This window comes from Schistocerca nitens, chromosome 3, assembly GCF_023898315.1.
Source record: "Schistocerca nitens isolate TAMUIC-IGC-003100 chromosome 3, iqSchNite1.1, whole genome shotgun sequence".
In the NCBI taxonomy this organism is placed as follows: Eukaryota; Metazoa; Arthropoda; class Insecta; order Orthoptera; family Acrididae; genus Schistocerca; species Schistocerca nitens.
The window spans coordinates 274,074,695-274,099,763 of NC_064616.1; the positions used below are offsets into that span (position 1 = coordinate 274,074,695).

Genomic DNA, 25,069 nt, shown 5'->3' on the forward strand with positions numbered 1-25,069 from the left:
ACTAGTCATTGTATGAATAAAGAAACAGAGAAATTTGCAGCTTTTGTGAATTTTTTGTTGTACTGATTAACAGAAGTGCTGACCTACAATTATTCCAGCGTGCTATAAGTTCGTAATTGCAACTACTCCCCCCCTCTCCGCAGGTAAGTGAGCGGGTCACAAACTGCTATTTGTCATGTGGGGGCTATATAGGCATAGTGTGTATTCCAACAACAGATAGCTCTGTGATTGCTGGTAATAGCACAGAGTGCACTGTGATGTCAGTTGTGTGGTGAGCTTTGTGGAAGATGGAAGTACTCATCTTGAGCAGTGCACGAACATTAAAGTAGCCATTCTCTGAGGGAGAAATGGAAGAGAATGTCACAGTGAATGGGTCGAAGCCCTCATGAGTAATGCTTTCTGTGTCACATGACAGAGCAATGAGCATAGAGTACTACAGGGACACCTTAGTGCTACAAGTACAATGTAGCATTCGGGAGAAATGTCTGAATCTTGTGGACAGGGCAGCAGTGCTGTCATATGGCATGACAATATGAAACCACATAAAGCAGTGTGTGTACGGCAGCAACTGTGATGCTCCCCTACACCCGATAGGCTGTTCGTGACACTATGACACTGCCAATGCTGTGCAACAACTGATGATCCAACTTAGAAATGGTGTGGCAAAAAGTGATGTAAATGGTATTGACACCTCCCACATTGTTGGTAGCATTTGGTGAACATTGTAGGAGACTACTTTGAAGGCATGTAGACCTCATTTCGTCGTGTCAACTGTGTCTGCTGTTCTGTAATCATTTTGTACCATGAAACCAGTATTGTCCTGTACAATACTGTTCTAAATATGTGTCACTATGTTCGCGTGTTCAGTATTCACACGTGTAATTCTCATCTCATCCTCTCATTTGTATGTCTCATTTTCCAACCAGGTTGGTATCTGCAGGGGGGGGGGGGGAATAGTTTCAATGACTTTCGCCACAACCATCAGTATCGGGGAGTAACTATTTAGAGTGGCATAAAGTGGAATGACTGCATAAAACTGGTTGAAGAAAAGTTAAGCGCCAGGCTGTGATTCGTTGGGAGAATAGTAATTAAACATAATGAACCCATGAAAGAGTAGCTTAAAGTTCATTTGACCAGTTCTTGGGCATTGCTCGTCAATTAGGGACCCTTACCATGTCAGATCAGTAGAGGAGATATGAAAGATCCAAAGAAGAGCAGAACATTTCATTACATGTTCATTTAGTATGTGCAATACTGTCAGAGGTGATCATTAAACTCCAGTCGCAGAAACTACAGAGAGGTGGTGCGTATCACAAATAGGTTTACTCGAAAATTTCAGAGTGCATGTTTCAAGAGGCTAGGTAGAATAGGAGCTGACTGATAGTTTTTCTTTCCACGTAACATTTGCAGATGGAATAGGAAAGGGAGCTTGCAGATTAGGTGTAGCTTAGAATTAGGCTATGTTGATCTTTGTGGTACCTTTATTCACAAAAATACACATGGTGGTACCAGATTTTGAGCTGGGTGTTGAAGGTAACTAAGTATCTTGTTTTGGTGGCTATCATACTCCCTACCCTTCCTGTTTGTCACTTTACTGTGGAGTACTGTTATGAGACTTCATTATACTGAACTGATTGTCAAATACCATGATAAGCTGGTGTCCTTTTTACAGCCAGATAAGCACAGTGACACAACTCAAAAATGTGATACCTGAGAAAACTCAACCTGAAGAAATAATTATATAAAACTTATATTGAAACAGTATAAACTTCCTTTAAATTTCAAATAAGTGTTGTTGGCTGTAAGTTTCATTATATTTTTTGTGCACATAGGGCCTCTTCAGAGGCAATTCTCAATGGCATAAAGTAAAGATGCAATTTTTCGACTTGTCACTTTTCTTGCTGGGGTGCAATACGTGTAAACCATCCAAAAACTGAATTGTACAACATGCAAAGGAGTTACCTATGTTGAGCATTATGGAGATGAGGAGGTACAGAGAGACAAATGAATGGCTAATTGAAACTATAGGAGTTGGAAATACCTGAAATTGCTATTGGCTGGGCATGCAGCCTGATCATCAGACTGATGATAACTGCTTCTCACCTTATGAAATGACTTGGAAGGTTACCTAATGGAAGGTGGGTTGGTAATAAGAAACTGACAGGATGAGCTTAGCTACATGAAGCTTAAGGTTTTGGGGAGAGGTCTGGTTTGTGACAGTTGCATTTGTCATGATCAGTATTATGAATGCCGCTGATTAATCATTGGTGTTTCATTGCAGATACTGTTCCTGGAGTTTTTTTGTGGTTCCTTCAATTTTCATTCCTGTTATGATTCATAATAAAATATTATTTGCTTTCAGTGCAGTTTATTAGGTTAATCATTTAGATGCTGCATTCTCAAAGACGAAAAAAAAACTTGTGATTCTTTGGTGACCATTCAGCCAGCATTAGTGTTTCTGCTCTTAATTTTTAGCTGCAACAAAAAAATATTTTAAGCTCTGAAATTAGAGTTTAACTTTCATTGTTCAAATTTTTCATTTACAGTTTTATGGATATTTATCCCAACAACAAAATATGATGCAAGATTACATTAGGACAAGCACGTACCAAAGAGCAATTTTGGCAAATTTAGATGATTTCAAAGATAAAGTTGTCTTAGATGTTGGTGCGGGGTCAGGAATTTTGTCATTTTTTGCTATTCAAGCTGGAGCAAGAAAAGTTTATGCAGTTGAGGCAAGCACAATGGCACACCATGCAGAGGTAAGTGACCATTGCATATCGTACCTCCCCTCCCCTTTTCACCTATCTCTGACTCTGGTACCCCAGTCAGCTGTGATGCCTCATTTATACTGAACAATGATTTGTTCATTGTTATCAAGAAAAGAAGCTGGCAGTGGTTTGCTATACAGTTTTCTGAAACTTGTGTATACATGCTCAATATTGCTGAAAAATTAATTTTTCAATCTGTTATAAATGTTTCAGTCTATATGTTTTGAAGAACAATGTGTGAATCTAATATTTTTTCAAGTAGACATGAAATTACATTTTAACATGATGATTTGATGAGTGTTAGGTGTAAATGGCGACTGGCGTAAATTGATTTGCTTAATATTTTCATCTGATAATTTTTTTAGCTATTGTCTATTTACTCCATATGTTTCAGACCCTGGTGAATGCAAACAATTTGAAAGGAAAGATAGTAGTAATTGCAGGCAAGGTAGAAGAAATATCTCTTACAGAGAAAGTTGATGTCATTGTTTCAGAACCAATGGGTTACATGTTGTACAACGAAAGAATGTTAGAAACATACCTACATGCTAAAAAGTGGCTTAAGGATGGAGGTAAGCAGTATTTCTTACAGCAGAGAGAAAAATGCATCTTGTTTGTTTGTGTAATGACATCATTGGGCAAGAATAGATTGCTCAATAATATTGAGATATTTCTGTGAAGACTTGGTAGACTAGGTTGGTCACTGCATGCGAGAAAATATTTGGTGTGGTGTTATACAGCATTGATCTTAAATTGTAGTAATATGTTGTCCATTCTGATTATACTAAATGCCATAATAGATGTTCTGAGACTTAAACATTGATTTTGAGAATTGTTGTAATTGAGGGCTTAGAAGTCACTTATAGGTTCTTCCGAAACTTACTAAAGATTGGGGAGAGGATGCAGGTTTAGAACAGTGTACATAGTATCATTATTCTACCTAAATTGTGGAAATAAGCAACAATGGACATGGAAACTTGTAGTCAACCAGACAGAAAAAAAAATTAGGCAGTGTAAAGGTACCCAGTTAGTATATTCATTGTGCTCGGTGAAGCCTTCTCTTCTCTGTCCAAAATTTACTGCTTGTCCACTTTTAACAAGACCATGTGCCTGTAATGAAATTTAATGTGAAGTTGTTCCTTTGAAAATGGAATATTGGCTTTGTTTCCTTTAGTGACTGTAAACACTGTTGGTTCATTTATAAGAATAAGATGTGATTTTTGCCGTGTCATCAAATAGTTACACTTAAGAAACATTTTGTTTTTAAAAGGTGTTTTTTTACGTCAGTGATATTAAAGTAACCATAAGTTGAGAGATGACTACCCATCTGTGTTACTAGGCTGTTTCACAAGCAACAGTCCAGACTGTATGAATCACCCAAAAATGGCAAGACTAGCAGGGATACAGTTGGAAACTAATGCAAGGGCATCCAGCTGCCCCTTCTTGTCGTGTTCTTAGAGTTGTCTTTGGCCCCAAATGGCCTCAAGCTATTCTGTCCCTCGACATCGTTGTTGCCTTTTTAAACTTTACTGTAAGTGTTTCATTTTTCTAACTTTCTAAGCTCATTGGCTGTCTATTCATAAAGTCTGCATTTCCTCACCCCATTTTAGTTGTACTATGATGACCTTACTGTCCAGCTACAGTTATAGCTCCATGGGTTTTATCTCACTTTCAACTTTAGGACTGAAGCTACTGTTCCATACATTATCAACCACGATGACATTGTCACAGACCCTGGAGTTCTCAATTCCCCATCTGTCGTTTTGTATCTTTTTAAGTAGTTTTCTTGTAAATAGAGGGACTGATACCAGAGTAGTTTAGTCCCTTTAAATGATGATGACCTATTCATCGTCATTGTAATTTGAACACTGCAATACATACATAGGTCTGTTAGTACATGAATGGAAACTTCTGAAGTTTCCCCTAATATTTGAAAAGTTTCATAGGCACTGACTGTTCTATAATTGAAACTGTCTGAGCGATGGTACATCATGGTTTCATTTTTCCATGTGGAAACACTCTAATCCAGAGGCAGCCAGATCATGCAAAAGTGCATGTGAGCATGATGTGCTGCATGCATGTGGACCGACGTTCGGCCTGTCTCGGCTTTGCTCAGTCCTTCTTGGATGTACTTGGTACAGTGCGACATTTCATTTAGCAGCAAAATGTGACACTTGCTTCCAGCATTTGGTGTGTCATTTTTCAGTTGGCAGGACATTCTTCAGTTTGGCAGAGATGAGGTGTCAGTGCTATTTACCCTATGCTATTTGTTCATGATATAGAGGAACTTGACAGGTCCAGTGACTGTTTGCACAAAGAGGCAATCTAGTGATCTGTCATGATGAGTCTTTAAAACTGAATTGGAATGAAAGAGAGAATGATGCGAATTCCCAATATCTATTATGCAGGCACATAACTAATTGACAGATACTACAAATTTGTTATGGGGCGACATTACAACATTGTGCAGAAAGAATTTAAAGATTTAGTGATGGTGAAAGAGCAAACAATTATAGTGATAGACAGATTGGATTCATTGTTCTGTACATAAAGATGCACTTCATGTTAAGTTTATAAGCATAGAGCACATGATGAAATTGGTTGTACAGTTGTAAACTTTCTGAAGCTGCATACATTCACACTTTCAGCTGCAACAGTTTTCGACGGAATTAAATAGAAAGTACGGAGACTGGAACAGTTTACTGTTTTAAAACCTTCTATTTTTGAATTACTGAAGGATCTTCAGGAACAAAAATTGGAACATCTGAAATCTATTGCAGACCTTGCATTCTTATCATTTTAACCACAAATTATTTTGATGTTTAAAACTCAGTTGAAATTACACTTTTCTTATGGAATTGCATCAGGTAAACTGAAATATAATATTTATTTTTAATTTTAATGTGTCATGAGGGCATAAAATGGTGGTTTCAGTGTTAAACCACCATCGTGATATCAGCATTAGTAGACCTATGCGTAAAAACTGTCACATTTTTATTTATTGCAAATGAAAATTTTTAGTTATATCATCCACATGTTATACATTCCAATTGCATAAAAATTCCTTAGCATTCTTCATGTTCAGTCCTCACAAGTGAAAGCACTACTTCTGGTACAGCTGAAAACACACACTTCCCTTCATCATACATAATCGAACTTTGCGCATGCAACACACCCTTATTGTTTGGGATTGTGCTTGCCACTACAACAGGCACAGTGTGAAGTGCTCTTCAGGCATGTGTGCTGCTTTATGCTTTATCAGTATGCACTGCCTTTGAGATGTAGGCCTGGAAGTGATTTTTTTAACTATCAGGCTTCCTCCTCCCCAGAGGGGGCAGGGGGGGGGGGTGAAACATGTGCCCCAATAAATCCTGTAGTTACCTCACACAAGAAAGATTTCAGTAACAACTTGGGCAACTGATTGGAAAGTTTGTGAACATTTAAATTTTATGTACTGCCATCAGTGAGGTGCTAGAATAATCTGTCTACCATCTTCTGCTTTTGCAGTCAGTGGCACATGTTGCCTGAAACATGTCTGCTTTGTCAATGAATACCATGTTTTTAATATAATCCTTGACAATTTTTGGACAGTTGATCGTAGTTATGCTCCCATCTTCTTTTTTGTTCGCTGTCAATTTTATTGACTTCATGGAATAAACATCACAATAATTTAAAAATTGAATTATATGTATGAATTTTTCACAATTAGACCACCAGTTATTCAGTAATGTGTTCTGTTTTCAAAGATTCACTACATACACAACCTCTAAATTGAAAATGCTTTTCGACACGGTGGTTTCGATTGAAACCACCAGCATAAATGTAAAATGTCATTATTAAAACTTAACACCTAATTAAAATTATCTGATACATTGAAAAAAAGGATGCACAACAAAGGAATTATCTGAATGGGACAGAAAACAGTAGATGTGACATACATATACAGATAAACAAATGATTACAATTTCAGAAAAATTAATTAAAGAGAAAGAGCTTCACAATTTGAGCAAGTCAGTGAAGCATTTTTCCATCTCTGGTCCTTATGCAAGCAGTTATTTGGCTCAACATTGACTGATAGTTGTGGGATGTTGTGCCAAATTCTGTCCAATTGGCACATTAGGTCATCAAAATCCCAAGCTTGTTGGATGGCCCTGCCCAAATGCTCCAAATGTTCTTTATTGGGAAGAGATCTGGCGACCTTTCTGGTCAAGTAGGGTTAGGCAAGCAGTAGATACTCCCATCACATACGATGGGGCATTATATTGTTGAAATGTAAGCCCGGGTTGGCTTAGCGTGACCGGCAACAAAACGGGCATGGAATATTGTCAGTGTACCGCTGTGCTGTAAGGTCGCTGTGGATGACAACCAATGGTCCTGCTATGAAATGAAATGACACTCCAGACCATCACTCCTGGTTGTAGGGCTGTGTGACAGATATGGCAGTCTGGTTGGTATCCCACTACTGTCCAAAACAATTCCAGACACCTCTTTGCTTGTCATCAGAGATCAGTTCAAGGTGGGACTCATCACTGAAGACAACTCTGCTCCAGTCAATGAAGTTCCAGGCTGAAGACGTGTGTGGAGATGACCCAGACAGTGGTGGGATACCAACCTGACTATCACTTACCATATGATACAGCAACCGGGAGTGATGGTCTGGGTTGCCATTTCTTTTTGTAGCAGGACTCCTTCGGTTGTCAACTGAAAGCACCCTTACATCACAGCTGTGTGTCTACATCTAAATCTACATCCATACTCCACAAGCCACCTGACGGTGTGTGGCGGAGGGTACCTTGAGTACCTCTATCGGTTCTCCCTTCTATTCCAGTCTCGTATTGTTCGTGGAAAGGAGGATTGTCGGTATGCTTCTGTGTGGGCTCTAATCTCTCTGATTTTATCCTCATGATCTCTTCGAGAGATACACGTATGAGGGAGCAATATACTACTTGACTCCTCGGTGAAGGTATGTTCTCGAAACTTCAACAATAGCCCGTATCGAGCTACTGAGCGTCTCTCCTGCAGAGTCTTCCACTGGAGTTTATCTCTCATCTCCGTAATGCTTTCGCGATTAGTAAATGATCCTGTAACGAAGCGCGCTGCTCTCCGTTGGATCTTCTCTATCTCTTCTATCAACCATATCTGGTACGGATCCCATACTGCTGAGCAGCATTCAAGCAGTGGGCGAACAAGTGTACTGTAACCTACTTCCTTTGTTTTCGGATTGCATTTCCTGAAGATTCTTCCAATGAATGTGTCTGGCATCTGCTTTACCGACAATCAACTTGATATGATCATTCCATTTTAAATCACTCCTAATGCATACTCCCAGATAATATATGGAATTAACTGCTTCCAGTTGCTGACCTGCTATATTGTAGCTAAACGATAAAGGATCTTTCTTTCTATGTATTCGCAGCACATTACACTTGTCTACATTGAGATTCAATTGCCATTCCCTGCACCATGCGTCAATTCGCTGCAGATCTTCCTGCATTTCAGTACAATTTTCCATTGTTACAACCTCTCGATATACCACAGCATCATCCGCAAAAGGCCTCAGTGAACTTCCAATGTCGTCCATAACGTCATTTATGTACATTGTGAATAGCAACGGTCCTACGACACTCCCCTGCGGACCACCTGAAATCACTCTTACTTCGGAAGACTTCTCTCCATTGAGAATGACATGCTGCATTCTGTTATCTAGGAACTCTTCAATCCAATCACACAATTGGTCTGATAGTCCATATGCCCTTACTTTGTTCATTAAACGACTGTGGGGAACTGTATCGAACGCCTTGCGGAAGTCAAGAAACACGGCATGTACCTGGGAACCTGTGTCTATGGCCCTCTGAGTCTCATGGATGAATAGCGCGAGCTGTGTTTCACACGATCGTCTTTTTCGAAACCCATGCTGATTCCTACAGAGTAGGTTTCTAGTCTCCAGAAAAGTCATTATGCTTGAACATAATACGTGTTCCAAAATTCAACAACTGATCGACGTTAGAGATATAGGTCTATAGTTCTGCACATCTGTTCGACGTCCCCTCTTGAAAACGGGGATGACCTGTGTCCTTTTCCAATCCTTTGGAACGCTACGTTCTTCTAGAGACCTACGGTACACTGCTGCAAGAAGGGGGGGGGGGGGGCAAGTTCCTTCGCGTACTCTGTGTAAAATCGAACTGGTATCCCATCAGGTCCAGCAGCCTTTCCTCTTTTGAGCGATTTTAATTGTTTTTCTCTCTCTCTGTCTTCTATTTTGATATCTACCATTTTGTCATCTGTGCGACAATCTAGAGAAGGAACTACAGTGCAGTCTTACTCTGTGAAACAGCTTTGGAAAAAGACATTTAGTATTTCGGCCTTTAGTCTGTCATCCTCTGTTTCAGTACCATTTAGGTCACAGAGTGTCTGGACATTTTGTTTTGGTCCACCTACCGCTTTGACAAAAGACCAAAATTTCTTAGGAGTTTCTGCCAAGTCAGTACATAGAACTTTACTTTCAAATTCATTGAACGCCTGTCACATAGCCCTCCTCACACTACATTTTGCTTCGCGTAATTTTTGTTTGCCTACAAGGCTTTGGCTATGTTTATGTTTGCTGTGAAGTCCCCTTTGCTTTCGCAACAGTTTTCTAACTCGGTTGTTGTACCACGGTGGCTTTTTTCCATCTCTTACGATCTTGCTTGGCACATACTCATCTAACGCATATTGTATGATGAAATTCTACACCATGTTTTGTTGCACCTCGTGGGAAGCCAGTCTGGGCTTACATTTCAGCAACATAATGCCTACCCACACACAAGTGTTTCTGTTGCTTGTTTTCATATTTGCCAAACCATACCGTGGTCAGCAAGGTCACCATCTCTCTCCTCAATTGAGAACATTTTAATCATTGTGGGCACGACTCCCCAGCCATCTCGGGATTTTCATGATCTAATGCAGCAATTGGACAGAATCTGGCACAATATCCCTCAGCTTTACTGTATGATTAAATGATGATGGCGTCCTCTTGGGTAAAATATTCCGGAGGTAAAAAATAGTCCCCCATTCGGATCTCCGGGCGGGGACTACTCAAGAGGACGTCGTTATCAGGAGAAAGAAAACCGGCATTCTAAGGATCGGAGCGTGGAATGTCAGATCCCTTAATCGGGCAGGTAGGTTAGAAAATTTAAAAAGGGAAATGGATAGGTTAAAGTTAGATATAGTGGGAATTAGTGAAGTTCGGTGGCAGGAGGAACAAGACTTTTGGTCAAGTGATTACAGGGTTATAAATACAAAATCAAATGGGGGTAATGCAGGAGTGGGTTTAATAATGAATAAAAAAATAGGAGTGCGGGTTAGCTACTACAAACAGCATAGTGAACGCATTATTGTGGACAAGATAGACACAAAGCCCATGCCTACTACAGTAGTAAAAGTTTATATGCCAACTAGCTCTGCAGATAATGGAGAAATTGATGAAATGTATGACGAGATAAAAGAAATTATTCAGGTAGTGAAGGGAGACGAAAATTTAATAGTCATGGGTGACTGGAATTCGTCAGTAGGAAAAGGGAGAGAAGGAAACATAGTAGGTGAATATGGATTGGGGGGAAGAAATGAAAGAGGAAGCCGCCTTGTAGAATTTTGCACAGAGCATAACTTAATCATAGCTAACACTTGGTTCAAGAATCATAAAAGAAGGTTGTATACATGGAAGAATCATGGAGATACTAATAGGTATCAGATAGATTATATAATGGTAAGACAGAGATTTAGGAACCAGGTTTTAAATTGTAAGACATTTCCAGGGGCAGATGTGGATTCTGACCACAATCTATTGGTTATGAACTGCAGATTGAAACTGAAGAAACTGCAAAAAGGTGGGAATTTAAGGAGATGGGACCTGGATAAACTGAAAGAACCAGAGGTTGTAGAGAGTTTCAGGGAGAGCATAAGGGAACAATTGACAGGAATGGGGGAAAGAAATACAGTAGAAGAAGAATGGGTAGCTCTGAGGGATGAAGTAGTGAAGGCAGCAGAGGATCAAGTAGGTAAAAAGACGAGGGCTAATAGAAATCCTTGGGTAACAGAAGAAATATTGAATTTAATTGATGAAAGGAGAAAATATAAAAATGCAGTAAATGAAGCAGGCAAAAGGGAATACAAACGTCTCAAAAATGAGATCGACAGAAAGTGCAAAATGGCTAAGCAGGGATGGCTAGAGGACAAATGTAAGGATGTAGACGCTTGTCTCACTAGGGGTAAGATAGATACTGCCTACAGGAAAATTAAAGAGACCTTTGGAGAGAAGAGAATCACTTGTATGAATATCAAGAGCTCAGATGGCAACCCAGTTCTAAGCAAAGAAGGGAAGGCAGGAAGGTGGAAGGAGTATATAGAGGGTTTATACAAGGGCGATGTACTTGAGGACAATATTATAGAAATGGAAGAGGATGTAGATGAAGATGAAATGGGAGATAAGATACTGCGTGAAGAGTTTGACAGAGCACTGAAAGACCTGAGTCGAAACAAGGCCCCGGGAGTAGACAACATTCCATTAGAACTACTGATGGCCTTGGGAGAGCCAGTCATGACAAAACTCTACCATCTGGTGAGCAAGATGTATGAGACAGGCGAAATACCCACAGACTTCAAGAAGAATATAATAATTCCAATACCAAAGAAAGCAGGTGTTGACAGATGTGAAAATTACCGAACTATCAGTTTAATAAGTCACAGCTGCAAAATACTAACGCGAATTCTTTACAGACGAATGGAAAAACTGGTAGAAGCGGACCTCGGGGAAGATCAGTTTGGATTCCGTAGAAATGTTGGAACACGAGAGGCAATACTAACCTTACGACTTATCTTAGAAGAAAGATTAAGAAAAGGCAAACCTACGTTTCTAGCATTTGTAGACTTAGATAAAGCTTTTGACAACGTTAACTGGAATACTCTCTTTCAAATTCTGAAGGTGGCAGGGGTAAAATACAGGGAGCGAAAGGCTATTTACAATTTGTACAGAAACCAGATGGCAGTTATAAGAGTCGAGGGGCATGAAAGGGAAGCAGTGGTTGGGAAAGTAGTGAAGACAGGGTTGTAGCCTCTCCCCGATGTTATTCAATCTGTATATTGAGCAAGCAGTAAAGGAAACAAAAGAAAAATTCGGAGTAGGTATTAAAATCCATGGAGAAGAAATAAAAACTTTGAGGTTCGCCGATGACATTGTAATTCTGTCAGAGACAGCAAAGGACTTGGAAGAGAAAGTTGAAAGGAATGGACAGTGTCTTGAAAGGAGGATATAAGATGAACATCAACAAAAGCAAAACGAGGATAATGGAATGTAGTCAAATTAAATCGGGTGATGCTGAGGGGATTAGATTAGGAAATGAGACACTTAAAGTAGTAAAGGAATTTTGCTATTTAGGGAGTAAAATAACTGATGATGGTCGAAGTAGAGAGGATATAAAATGTAGACTGGCAATGGCAAGGAAATTGTTTCTGAAGAAGAGAAATTTGTTAACATCGAGTATAGATTTAAGTGTCAGGAAGTCGTTTCTGAAAGTATTTGTATGGAGTGTAGCCATGTATGGAAGTGAAACATGGACGATAACCAGTTTGGACAAGAAGAGAATAGAAGCTTTCGAAATGTGGTGCTACAGAAGAATGCTGAAGATAAGGTGGGTAGATCACATAACTAATGAGGAGGTATTGAATAGGATTGGGGAGAAGAGAAGTTTGTGGCACAACTTGACTAGAAGAAGGGATCGGTTGGTAGGACATGTTTTGAGGCATCAAGGGATCACAAATTTAGCATTGGAGGGCAGCGTGGAGGGTAAAAATCGTAGAGGGAGACCAAGAGATGAATACACTAAGCAGATTCAGAAGGATGTAGGTTGCAGTAGGTACTGGGAGATGAAGCAGCTTGCACAGGATAGAGTAGCATGGAGAGCTGCATCAAACCAGTCTCAGGACTGAAGACCACAACAACAACATCCCTCAGGATGATATCCAACAACTCTATCAATCATAACTGCTTGCATAAGGGGCAGATGTGAACAAACATGTTATTAACTTACTCAGTTTGTGAACACTCAACATTTCATAGACCAAGCCAGAGCTCTTGCCACAACTTTGTGTTTAAAGACTATGCCTGAGTATTGGTCAGGCTGTGATTTTCTCAATGTATGAGCTGTCTGTTGCTTGAAAACTGGACATATTGTGTATGAGAACAATGTACAGACGTCTTGCTACCTGTCCCTTGACTTTTACTGTCTCCTTTTGTCAATTTTTAGAATTCTTTTGATAAAAACATTAGTGAATGTAGCAGCTGCCGTCTCAAATGAGTGAGCCAGTATGATCACATTGATGTAATTTCATGTGTGTACTCATTAGGTTTTGCAGTTACCTTTAATTCTGCTACAAATGTATCACGTTTGTTCAGTGAGCCAGAAATTTTGGAAGCTCGAATGGAAGAAATTGCTCAGTAACTCCCCTCACAAACTTTTTGAAGGATAATTATACTTTCTTTTATTACTTTAAAATTTTTAATTTATTAAAGAACTATAGTGATGATGAAAAATAAATCTTGAAGCTTGGTCCTTTTATTGTCTGTATTATCCTTGAAGATACGTCAATTACACATGTGCCAGTAACACTTTAAACAATGGTGTAAATGGCAGGTTTCGTAGGCCCAATACTCCTCAAAGCAACTGGCTCCTAAGTGTTGAGAGACCACATTTGGACAGAGAAATACTCTGTATATCAGCAACTGATATGCTAGCCCAGACCTATTGCTCTGCCTTCACAACCATGGAACAACCGCATATTGGGGACTGTTCGTAAGAATAGACGCAACATGCCAGAACTGCAGAGGAAACTGAAATGAGAAACTGAGCTAGTCAGCTGACAAAATGATTGCTCTCAAGTATTGCGATAAGAGAAGTGTGAATGTTTGAGCTCATGAAACACAACAAAATCATTGAAACAGAGAAACTTGACAGAAATATTGGGTGGAGGATAAAGATACCCCAATGTATTGTAGATTACAATTGAAGTATACGGGCAGGTGTCTGTTGTGACAAGGTACTGACCTCAACAATATCAGTGTGTAAGGCTGAAATGATATAAGAAACATTTTTTTCACATTCTGTATTTGTGCATTTTAAATGCTCATGCTCTCCATGGGTTTATTACAGGGTGAAAAATGGCACACGGAGTTTTCTCTCTCATTTCTTAGGTAAACTGTAGAACAACATGCAACAGAACCAAGAAAAGCTGGTAGAGGGAGGTGCTCTGACAATGAGAATCCCCTTAAGGAAGGCATTTCCGAATGTTACTGTGGGTAAACATTCAAAGAAAAATACGCTAATTCACAGATGCTTGTTTTCCATTTGTTTTCCATAAAAGAAAATAGACCAGGAAACCAGATACAAATGGAAACTTGCAGAGTAACATTATGTGTTGCAATCTATTTAGAGACTTAGTGCACATAGAAACTTAACTATCATCTGGACTTCCGAATAAATTCTTTAGGGGGGGGGGAGGAGAGAGAGAGAGAGGGAGAGAGAGAGAGAGGGAGAGAGAGGGAGAGGGAGAGAGAGGGAGAGAGAGAGAGAGAGAGAGAGAGAGAGAGAGAGAGGGAGAGAGAGAGAGAGAGAGAGAGAGAGAGGGAGAGAGAGAGAGAGAAATGCATTTTTTTTTCTTTTTGTTAAGGCAAGATAAAAAGCTATTTTTAACTTCATCAATGCCAGTTCAAAACCTTCATCAGAAAGAAAAATTAAATAATAAAATGAGTGTAAAAAGTATTTGTAGTTCTTTCAAGTGTAGTTCACTGGCAGACAGACATGGTGTTAGATGCTTCATTCTATATTCTGTACATAATATAATTCTCAGGTACCTGAAAATTTGCATATGTTTGTAGCAAAATTTGCATCTATCTTTTTTTTTTAAAATATGCATCTTTCTTTTTTGCCCAATTTTGTAGTTTTCGTTTTTGGCCAAATTTGCATCTTTCTTTCATGACCAAATTTGTATCTGATTTTTTGTTTATAAATAAGTGGAAGTTCAAAAGGTTGCCACATTATTTGCCTGAAGGTGCATACTGTGGCATAGTACTTTGAAATTCGCTGTTAAAAAAAGGAAAGTAGTTACTGGGGATCTTGGTGAGTGGAGTGCTTGCTTTTGGAAAACTTAAGTCAGGTTGTTTTTAAAATGATCTTCACGCCTTTCTTCTTGTGGCTATATTTAAGCTTTTGACAAATGATTGTGTTGAGAAGCAGCACCATTTTTCACACTGCTGATTTAAGGTGTTTCATGACATTATTTTTCTTTTCCCTTCAAATTTGCTAATTATAAAAATCTGCCAAGTACCAGTATTGATGGTGATGTTTTGTGGGCATTTATATTGGTGCGACCCATACTTAACACTACAGATAGAACTGACAAGATACACAGCCTATAAGTGGTATGTCATGTTGGTACACTTTTTATTTTGCAAACTTGTTCTGGGCTTCTTCAGACAATATACAACACCAGTAACCAAAAACTGGACATGTTTTCACAGAAAATAAAGCTGTTTCACACTCTCTGATAAAATAGTTCATCTAGATACAATTTGCTATAAAACGGCACTTAGAGGGCAATTTCCCATTTCTGCACTTTGAGGCAGATTCACATCTACATTCACATTTATCTCAGATTGTGAATTTTTTGTGTCCCTAGTAATTACACTACATACATTGTGCCAGTAAAAAAAAAAAAAAAAGTCTTATAGCTACACTTGTTTACAATTCACTAAAATTATTTTCATGTAATGTAGAAAAATGTATTCGGAATTTACCTAGGGTTGTAAAACATCATTGAAATACATGCTGTACATTGAAACAAGTATTCAAATGCTTAAAAGTTCCTGACCTGTTCGTGGCGTATATGCGCAAGTCGTATACCACTTGAATAAGAGCTATATATATTAATCACTTTGTGTCACTTTACAATGTTATAAAATTATTCTAATATGGGTAAAAGAATAGCATTTGAATACCCTGATTATTTGATCTTGGAACTTTTCTGACATAAGGAGGGATTGAAAATACATACTAATTATTGTAAAAAGTATCCAAACAACTGTTCCCTCACTTTGGAGTCTGTCTCCAAATGAGGAAGTATGCTGACAAGAAACAGACTTAATGTTTTAGATTATGCTATATCTATTTTGTACACGATGTAATTACACGGCATACATTGTCAGTAAAATGGAAATTATACAAATTCTTTCACTTGTGATATGCAAGAAGTATTGCCGAGTAATGTAGATAGATGTAACTGGGATCGTGGTAATTGATTGCAGAAGTTGTTGTGGATCTTACAAAAGGATTTATAACACAAACTGCACTCATATAAACAATTCAAAACCTTAAAGATTCAGTGCTTTAAGCATCTCTCCAGATGTAGTAGTGTGCCAGCAATAGATGGACCTGGTTCTTCAAACGCAATGACATCTATTTTGAACTAAAAGTAAATACACAACATAACATCAGTTAGTAGAAAGTTGTACAGATTCATCTCTCTATCAGGTGATTTTATTATCAGGTTCAAAATGTTTTCAGTTACATCAAAAGAATGCTCCAACAAGCACTTCATTTCCCTTATGAATCATTTGTGAATGATTTATTGTGCGAAAATGCACCTAGAGCACAGAGGAAGTGTACGGAGTGTATGTACAGATTCTAAAGCATTTACCACATAAACTACATCCAAAGCATTCAGCACAGAGCCATAAGGCCAGCACAGATAATCAGCAGTAGCACATCTGTAGCAGTGAGGGGGTTAAACAATACATACCTACATTCTGTATTCGAATTAAAAAAACCTACCTGTTACCAACTGTTCGCCTAAAATTATGAGCAATATGTTTGTGACTATACAGCGCCATATATCACAAAGCGAAAAAAATAGTCCAACTAAAACATTCATACTTCTTTATGTACTACATGAATATGTAATAAAAATGGGGATTCCTATTTAAAAAAACACAGCTGATATCCGTTTGACCTATGGCAGCGCCATCTAGCGGGCCAACCATAGTGTCATCTGGTTTCTCCCTTCAAGCTAGACAAGTTTCATTCTTTGTAGTTTTTTCGTTTGGCCCTTATTTCGTGAGAGATTTGGCCCAGTACATATCTTACGTTATAAGGAAAAGTGTTTGTGTGCTCAAGAATATTTCTGGGATTTGATTACTCAGGTATCTAACTGTCGTAATAGTTAAAATGTCATTGCCATTAAATTATTATGTTGAGAGTCATGACAAATGGTGTTCTGAATGCATAATTTGAGAATTAATCAGTGTAATAGTCAAAAGTTATGGGTGAAACACAATGGATGGAGTGAGGGTAACAATTCACTGTACCATCTATCCATTTAATCAACACCCTTGTTTATGTGGTATCCCTCTTCCTCCAGTCTATACTGTTCTCCCACTTTCTCCCACACATCCTATTTCAACACCTCTCCTACGCAACTTCGCCTACCTGCACAAGGATAAACTCACGTGTTTGTTGTCTGAAAGCTTAACTGAAAGTTCAATCTTGGGTTACTCAGTGTCTCACCTACAATGAGTGGTTACCTTTATTCCTTCCATTGTTTAATTAAAAGATTCTTGGCTGATAAGTTTAATCTGTGTGTGTGTGTGTGTGTGTGTGTGTGTGTGTGTGTGTGTGTGTGTGTAAGCGTCAAATGAAAAAACTACAAAGAACGAAACTTGTCTAGCTTGAAGGGGGAAACCAGATGGCACTATGGTTGGCCCGCTAGATGGCGCTGCCATAGGTCAAACGGATATCAACTGCTATTTTTTAAAATAGGATCCCCCATTTTTTAAGCTAGACAAGTTTCATTCTTTGTAGTTTTTTCGTTTGACGCTTATTTCGTGAGATATTTGGCCCAGTCACGATCAATGGACCACCCTGTATAGCTGGGTAGCTGGAATGTGAAGGGAATGATGCTGTCTCGCAGCAATGAATAGGTAAATGTGAATATAGGTAATTGCTACTGTAAAAATTAGTATGTCGCTTTTATCATTCACTGTAGTGTGTTTCACCTTAACAAGTGTAAAAAGGATTCCAGTCCTTCGTATATTGTTTAAGTTGATATTAGTACTAAAGTCAGTAATAACTATCCCCATACAGTTTTTACAGAATTAGCTTGCTTAATGGACAAAATGAAAAGAAAAGATAATTTCAATATGTGACACAAAAGAATTCTTTGTAAAAGAATCAGTTGGTGTTATAAAGAGGGATTATGTTGCATTTTTATTTTGTCAGTCATTTAGTTCGCAGGATTTTACAGTTTTTAGATATTGTAGTATACATGTATTGTGATATGTATAATGATAAAGATCGTTTGGTTTTTAATTTAGGTAAAATGTTCCCAACCAGGGGGGATCTGCATATAGCCCCCTTTACTGATGATAACCTTTACATGGAGCAGTTTAACAAAGCAAATTTCTGGTGAGTACACACACTTTTTGAGTCAGAGATGATCATGTAAAAAAGTATGAATAGTTTAATTTGATGAAAGAAACAAAGAAAATTGTAAGATAGCAAAGTACTGCTTATAAGGAAAGTGAATTTGAGATGAATAGCAGCTTAATTTCGAAGATTACTTTGCTCTTCTTCCTCCTCCCTCTCCCTTCCCACCTCCATTTCTGCATTTCAACAGTGACTACTGACTGCACTGTTCCAAATTACACGTATAGAATTGGAAATCACTTTAAGCAAAATATGACATTTCCATACCTGAATCGATTTGATGTACTTCACATATTGTGTCATTAAATATGTAGATGGTACAGCCACAATAAGAAGCTGTACAATCTTCATCACTAAGTTACAAATTGTGAGTGCATGATCACCATTGCGAAATAAGTGTTGACATCTGCAGGAAACCAGTTATATCACTGTACAGTGGCAAGTGACATGCTTGTATTCTGGCAGGCTAGATGTTGCTGCTGCATGTCAGTTCATGGCTTCAGTTGAGATAATCTTTTTAATTATGTGTACAAAATATTTCCTACGAAGTTATATACAAATAAATATAAAGTGCAGAGGATTGTGGTTACATGTTATATAATTTAACAAGGAAGGAGTAAAACATGATACCATACACCAAACAGGAAAATTAAGTGGAAACTTCAGGTTTCTCTGTGGTTTTCAGGTTGGTTGGTTGATTCAGGGTAGGGGACCAAACAGTGAGGTCATAGGCCACATTGGATTGGAGAACGGTGGGGAAGGACGTCGGCCGTGCTCTTGTACAGGAACCATCCTGGCATTTACCTGAAGCAATTTAGGGAAATCACAGAAAACCTAAATTAGGTTGTCAGGCGCGAGTTTGAACTGTCGTCATCCTGAGTGAGAGTCCAGTGTGCTAACCACTGTGTCACCTCACTCAGTAGTTTCCTAGATTTCTTTGAAATCTAGATCAGTGGACAATTTTCTCTCTCTCTGTCTGTCTGTGTGTGTGTGTGTGTGTGTGTGTGTGTGTGTGTGTGTGTGTGTGTGTGTTGCTGTCATTCATTATTTTAGCATCTTCTTGCAAGTCAACATGTATTTAAGTGAAAACTTTGCATTGTATCACAGGGAAATTTAAATATTTGTATACAGAGTGACTATTTTTTGACGAGGTCATGCAAAATCTAGTCTTAATCCCCTCTACCCATTAGATCAGAGCCTGGGTATGTGCTAACGTTTAGTTCTAAGTAAAACGCAAGACATCCAGAAGCATTCGAATGAAGAAAAATTGAACAGATGCCTATCAGTTTTGATAGGCAATTATTTCTAATCTTTCAGTAAATACCGGGGGGTCAGTTACAGAAAACAGCGTTCTTCTTTCTCTTATTTTTCTTTCAGCTTCTAAACCAAATGTTAGCACAGAGTTTCAAAAAGGACACCTCCCTTTGCATGAAAAGTACACTAACTAGTAACCCCTACAGGTTTTGAGGGGAGTGTTATCTACTGGTATGTACAACAAAAGGAAAAAGAGAACAGCCTGGAGATGATAACATGTATGTAATAAAGTTATGCTACATGTAATTTTTAAATCAGTTCCTCGTTATTAAAGCATGTATTTATGTAGTGCTGTTATTACACAAATCTGTCCTAAAATTATACAAATCGGGTGGTAAACTTCTAGAGAGTTGACTGTGACTCTTTTCTTGCCAGGTATCAGCAGTGTTTCCATGGAGTGGACTTAAGCAGTTTAAGGCATGCTGCAATGAAAGAGTATTTCCGGCAACCCATAGTGGACACATTTGATGTCCGTGTTTGTATGGCAAAGTCTGTCAGGCATACTGTGGATTTTCAGCAGGCCAGTGAAACAGATCTCCATCGAATCGGTAAGTACAGAAAACTGCTGAATGAATGGTTTTATTTAAACACGAATAGAGTACTTTGCCTAATGTGACATCTGTGTGGACAATCATAGTTGTTACTTTACAAATATTGGACTGGAATTTCAAACAATAGCAAAGCCGTTTGTGATAGTCTGAAAGAGTATTTTACTTTACGGTTGATAGTGACGTCAAAGTGTTTACTCTGGGGAAGAATTTTGTGTTTGCAGTAGAATAATGGTGTTAATCGCTTTCCAAATTGAAGATACTCAATCCATAAACTGATAAATATGGTGGGAAATTGCTATTCTTGGTAATTATGCACTATGTCTAATACACATTTTTGTATTATGAGAAGTGCACACATTTGAGCTCCAGCTTTTAAGATCACATGTTTATTAAAACACATTAATTCATTTTCATCTTACAGAAATTCCTCTGCAGTTTCACCTGTTGGAATCTGGAACAGTTCATGGATTAGCGTTCTGGTTTGATGTTGCATTTATTGGCAAAAATTCAACAATATGGCTCTCAACAGCTCCATCAGAGCCTCTCACACATTGGTACCAGGTTAGATGTCTCTTGGAGACACCAATTTTTGTGAAAGCTGGGCAGCTGCTTACTGGACGAGTTTTGCTTTTAGCCAATCAAAGGTAAATTTAAAAAATACTGAAAACTAATTTGTTATAATTTAATTTGAATATTGGACTTTTGCCTATGTACAGTTTCAGAAGTGAAAGTCTGTAGACAACTGAACAAAGGAACATTCCAGATTTATATTTTTAGGACAGGTTTTTTTATTTTGCTTTTGTTTCCCCATTGTACCTCCTTTCATTTTCACCTCCACTTTGGCAGATTTAATGTTCCATTTGAATTCATCATTTGCTATTTCGTGTAAACATGCCCTTGGTGTCAGTATTGGAGTATTGACAATCAGTTGATTAATGACAGACAAGTGTAAAATGTAAAAGAAACCAGATCATGCTATTTAAAGCAGTAACAGTTTTAGAGCTAAAATCGAAATGTTATAAATTTATAATTTTTAGTATGGGAACAAAGTTTCTCATGATAACATCCTTGTATAAAATGGTGTCATAAGTCTTGCCACATCACATTAGAAAGAAAGGAAAATAAATCACCAGAGCTTTATACAATTTCCATCGTCTTTATCAAGAACCATTGAATGTCATTATGCTGCTAGATGTTGGTGGTTTGTGATAGCGGAACCTGTTGGAATGTAAATGCCTCAGTGAATATCTTTGCAATGTTTAAAAACTCTGGTTAAAGTACTGCTTCTGGCTAGTATACAGCTCAGCTGAGAGGAAAGAAAAGTCATAATTGTGCTATACTGTGTAACATGATTACTTCCTCATGTGAATTAAACATATTATAAAAAATATTAAAAATACTAAGAAAAGTAATGAGCGTAGCAAAAATAATATGTAATGGTAAATACATATAAAATTCAACAAACAGGTAGGCTATACGGGGTGTTATGAAAAGCCACTGGTGAAAAGAGAGCATTGTGTAAAAAATGTAACATTGTCACAAGAAAATAAAGTAACAAACCCAAAATAACCACATGTAATAGGTCAATGTGCATCAGCACTGCCATGCAAGATGAAGTAACAGATGCATTAGAAGGATTAGAAAAACTCCAACTCCGCATGTATTGGTGATTTGTCTGTACCGATCTTAACAAAGAGTGCTGTATCTTATTTGAAGCACTTGCACTGATGTGACTGCTTGCTCTAAGCAGGCACTTTCCCAGATGCATTGAAAATATGTGGGGTGACTTAAACATGGACATTTGTAAAACTATCACACTTGTAGATGATACCAAAATTCTACTAAAAGAAGAAGTAAGGAAGAGTTAAAGCAATCAGTAAACATGACCACAAAATGACTCTGCAACTGAGCACAGAATAGTCAGCTTAGAACAAAGGAAACTATCTGGCTAAAATTTCAGTGCTCTAAACAGTAATATGTACGTTCCATTTGTCTCCATTAATCATGAGCCAGTTGGCAACGGTACAGAAACCAAATTCCTAGGATTACAAAGCACAAAAAACTAGAATGTGAAAATGAAATGTCTTAATGCAACATTCAGCAAGAACTGCTATCTTCTTTGCTTAACAAAATCCTACTGTAATGAAAAAACACTAAAGAGTGTATATTGTGCCTACTTTCATTCACATCCTGAATATGGGATCATATTTTGGGGAAATCCAAAATATGAAGCAAGTATCAGCATATTAAAATTACAAAAAAGTGTCATTAGTCAAATTTGAATTTAAACCTAGAGGCTCATGAAAAACACCATTTAAGATCTCTGGTATTCCGTCTTTACCATTTATTTGCATTGTGCAAACTATTATAATCTTCAAAAATCCAAGAATACAAGTGGTTTTTGTAAGTCACAGTAGCTTCTTGTGTCGACTTATTTACAACTGCTCTCCAAAATGCTCCATAAAGAAGTTGTTAACCATAGCTGGAAATAGTGGAGGACCCAAGGCCATTCCATCTGTCATTTCATAAAATTTTCTGCATAGCAAAAATTAGATGGTGACAAAACAGCTTCAGTCTCCAGGAGGAAAGCAGTCTGGTAACAGTTTTAACGTACCTGCCACAGAGCTGTTTAACAGAGAAACTACATCCAGTTAGCCCTCAATATTATTGAGCTCAACTGATTTACTTTTATCTTGACAAAAATCATAATTTTCAATGTGAACATCACATGTTCACAACCACTATGGGCACCTCGATGTAACAAGATATTTGGCTAATTTGTCGGTGGGGAAAACCAACAGCACTAATAATGGGTCTCAGGGCAACATCTCCTTTAGGAATTTTAGGCAAGCTATACAGCGTAGTAGGTCTATGAGATCAGACCCTAATATGCTTAATGGCATCATGAGGTAGTTTAGAAACAAACAGGCCTGCCATTTCCTGGTAAACGACAGAACAGGATCACATTCTGCTCATCTGCATGTATAATCCTCCAACACAAGTGCTGCTTTGCTGAGATAATCTGCAGCTCGAAGAATGGCTGTGACATTTCCATTGTCAGCTGGGCAACACATTAGATATTTATCTCTCCACAAGTGTGAAGTCCTCTTGTTGCTCTGTGGAAAATTGACTTTTGGGGGGTTGGCTGTTAGTAAAATGTGACCTCGGCAACCCTTACCTCCTTGGTCATGTACTGTGAAAGGAGTTTCCCTGTTTTCTTTCCAACTGCATTGTACTGGCTACTATATGTAAGAATAATTACTGACCTACTTTATATATACATTATTGCCTGCCCCATAAAAATTAAAATGTGTACCATTTGCATTATATCCACTCTTCTTCCCACCACGGTCCAGTGATTATAGTGATTGAAAAGTTATCAGGCCACATAAAATACCTTGTCTGAAACTAAGGCACATTTGTATGATATAATTTAACCATTGTAGCAAGGATCTATCTTAAGCTTTTGAAAGCAGCAAAAGTCATTTTAGTTTTAATACCGTTCAGTTGTATTTACTTTGTGATTTACAGATAGCAGTGATTCTAAAATGATTCGGTTTGCTAATGACACTAGTTAAGTGCAACATAGGTAATCTGTCAAATAATGCAGTTAAAGACATAAATTCATTGCTTGTAGAAAGTAAATTGATCCTAAATAACAATGAGACTTAGTTCTACAGTTTCTAACACACAGTTCTGACATTTTGATTACACAAAATGGGTATATGATTAGCAAGTCTCAACAGTCCAAATTCCTAGGTGTTCATTATAGATGGTAAGCTGACATAGAAAACCCATGTTCAGGATATTGTTCAAAAAAGAAATGCGGCTGTATTTTCCCTTATTCTTGGTCCAGAAATGGACAGTTCGAGCAATGTGTAGTGTAAGTTCGTAAACCTTCTGTTGATCCCTGTTCAGAGTCTGGGAATTCTGACATTGACCTCTCAGTATGTACACGATGTGATCAAAAGTATCCGGACACCTGGCTGAAAATAAGTTCTTGGTGCCCTCCATCGGTAATGCTGGAATTCCATATGGTGTTGGCCCACCATTAACCCTAATGACAGCTTCTCCCTCCCTCCCTCTCCCTCCCTCCCTCCCTCCCTCCCTCCCAAAGAAGGAACATAAAAGCTTAAAAAGTAACTATTGTTGATAGAAACATCTAAAAGTGGAAAAATCCCACTCCTGAGTATTGTGTCTCCTTTAATGTAAATATTTTAATAATGATTCCATCATATAGACTATAGAAAACATCTTTTTAAAGATAAGAATTAGCTGATGAGTTTCTAATCTCTTTGACAGGCAGAGTTATGATGTAACAATTGAGCTATGTGTGGAAGGCACAGGTACAAGGTCATCTAATACACTGGACTTAAAGAACCCTTATTTCCGTTACACGGGACAAGCAGCACAACCTCCACCTGGTGTCAATCATACCTCTCCAAGTGAAACATACTGGAGCCAGATCGATGCACAGGGAGCACGTCAGGGTAAGTAATGCTGGGCTGAAGAAAATTTTTTGAGTATTAACTATGCTGTAAACATCTGAAAGGGTTTGTCTAGCTGCTGTCCATAATTGAAATTCATTTTTATAGATTTAGTTATATCATTCTATGATATATTTTTTCCTCTTTTTGGTTGTCTGAAAGTATGCTAGTTTTGTTTATGTAGAATTAAAAATGCTTATTCTTCCTTTTTTGTGCTTCAGAATGTCTTTTCTGAGGTATGTCATATTTTATAACTTATTCGTATTTGATTAATGTCAATTGAATAGTTAAGGATTCGTGATGAAAGTGATTTAGGGTGGGTCAATGAAGTGACCAGAAGCTGTTGGTTATGAGGTGGGATGGTTCCAAAACGGGCAGTATTTTCGAAATTCTCTAAAAATAGTGTTACATAATCCGGGCAGTTGTGGATAACATGT

General features: G+C 38.0%; 1 protein-coding gene across 4 annotated transcripts in view; it reads left to right on the forward strand.

Annotated features, from left to right (window-relative positions):
• The window catches only part of LOC126248242 (probable histone-arginine methyltransferase CARMER), a 105,980-nt gene that overhangs the window by 24,191 nt on the left and 56,720 nt on the right, over window positions 1-25,069 (forward strand). For all 4 annotated transcript variants that reach the window (XM_049949082.1, XM_049949085.1, XM_049949083.1 and 1 more), the window contains exons 4-9: window positions 2,547-2,762; window positions 3,166-3,343; window positions 18,169-18,259; window positions 19,970-20,142; window positions 20,567-20,789; window positions 24,448-24,635. In XM_049949082.1, coding sequence (XP_049805039.1) covers window positions 2,547-2,762; window positions 3,166-3,343; window positions 18,169-18,259; window positions 19,970-20,142; window positions 20,567-20,789; window positions 24,448-24,635 — 1,069 coding nt within the window. The remainder of the gene's footprint in view (window positions 1-2,546; window positions 2,763-3,165; window positions 3,344-18,168; window positions 18,260-19,969; window positions 20,143-20,566; window positions 20,790-24,447; window positions 24,636-25,069) is intronic.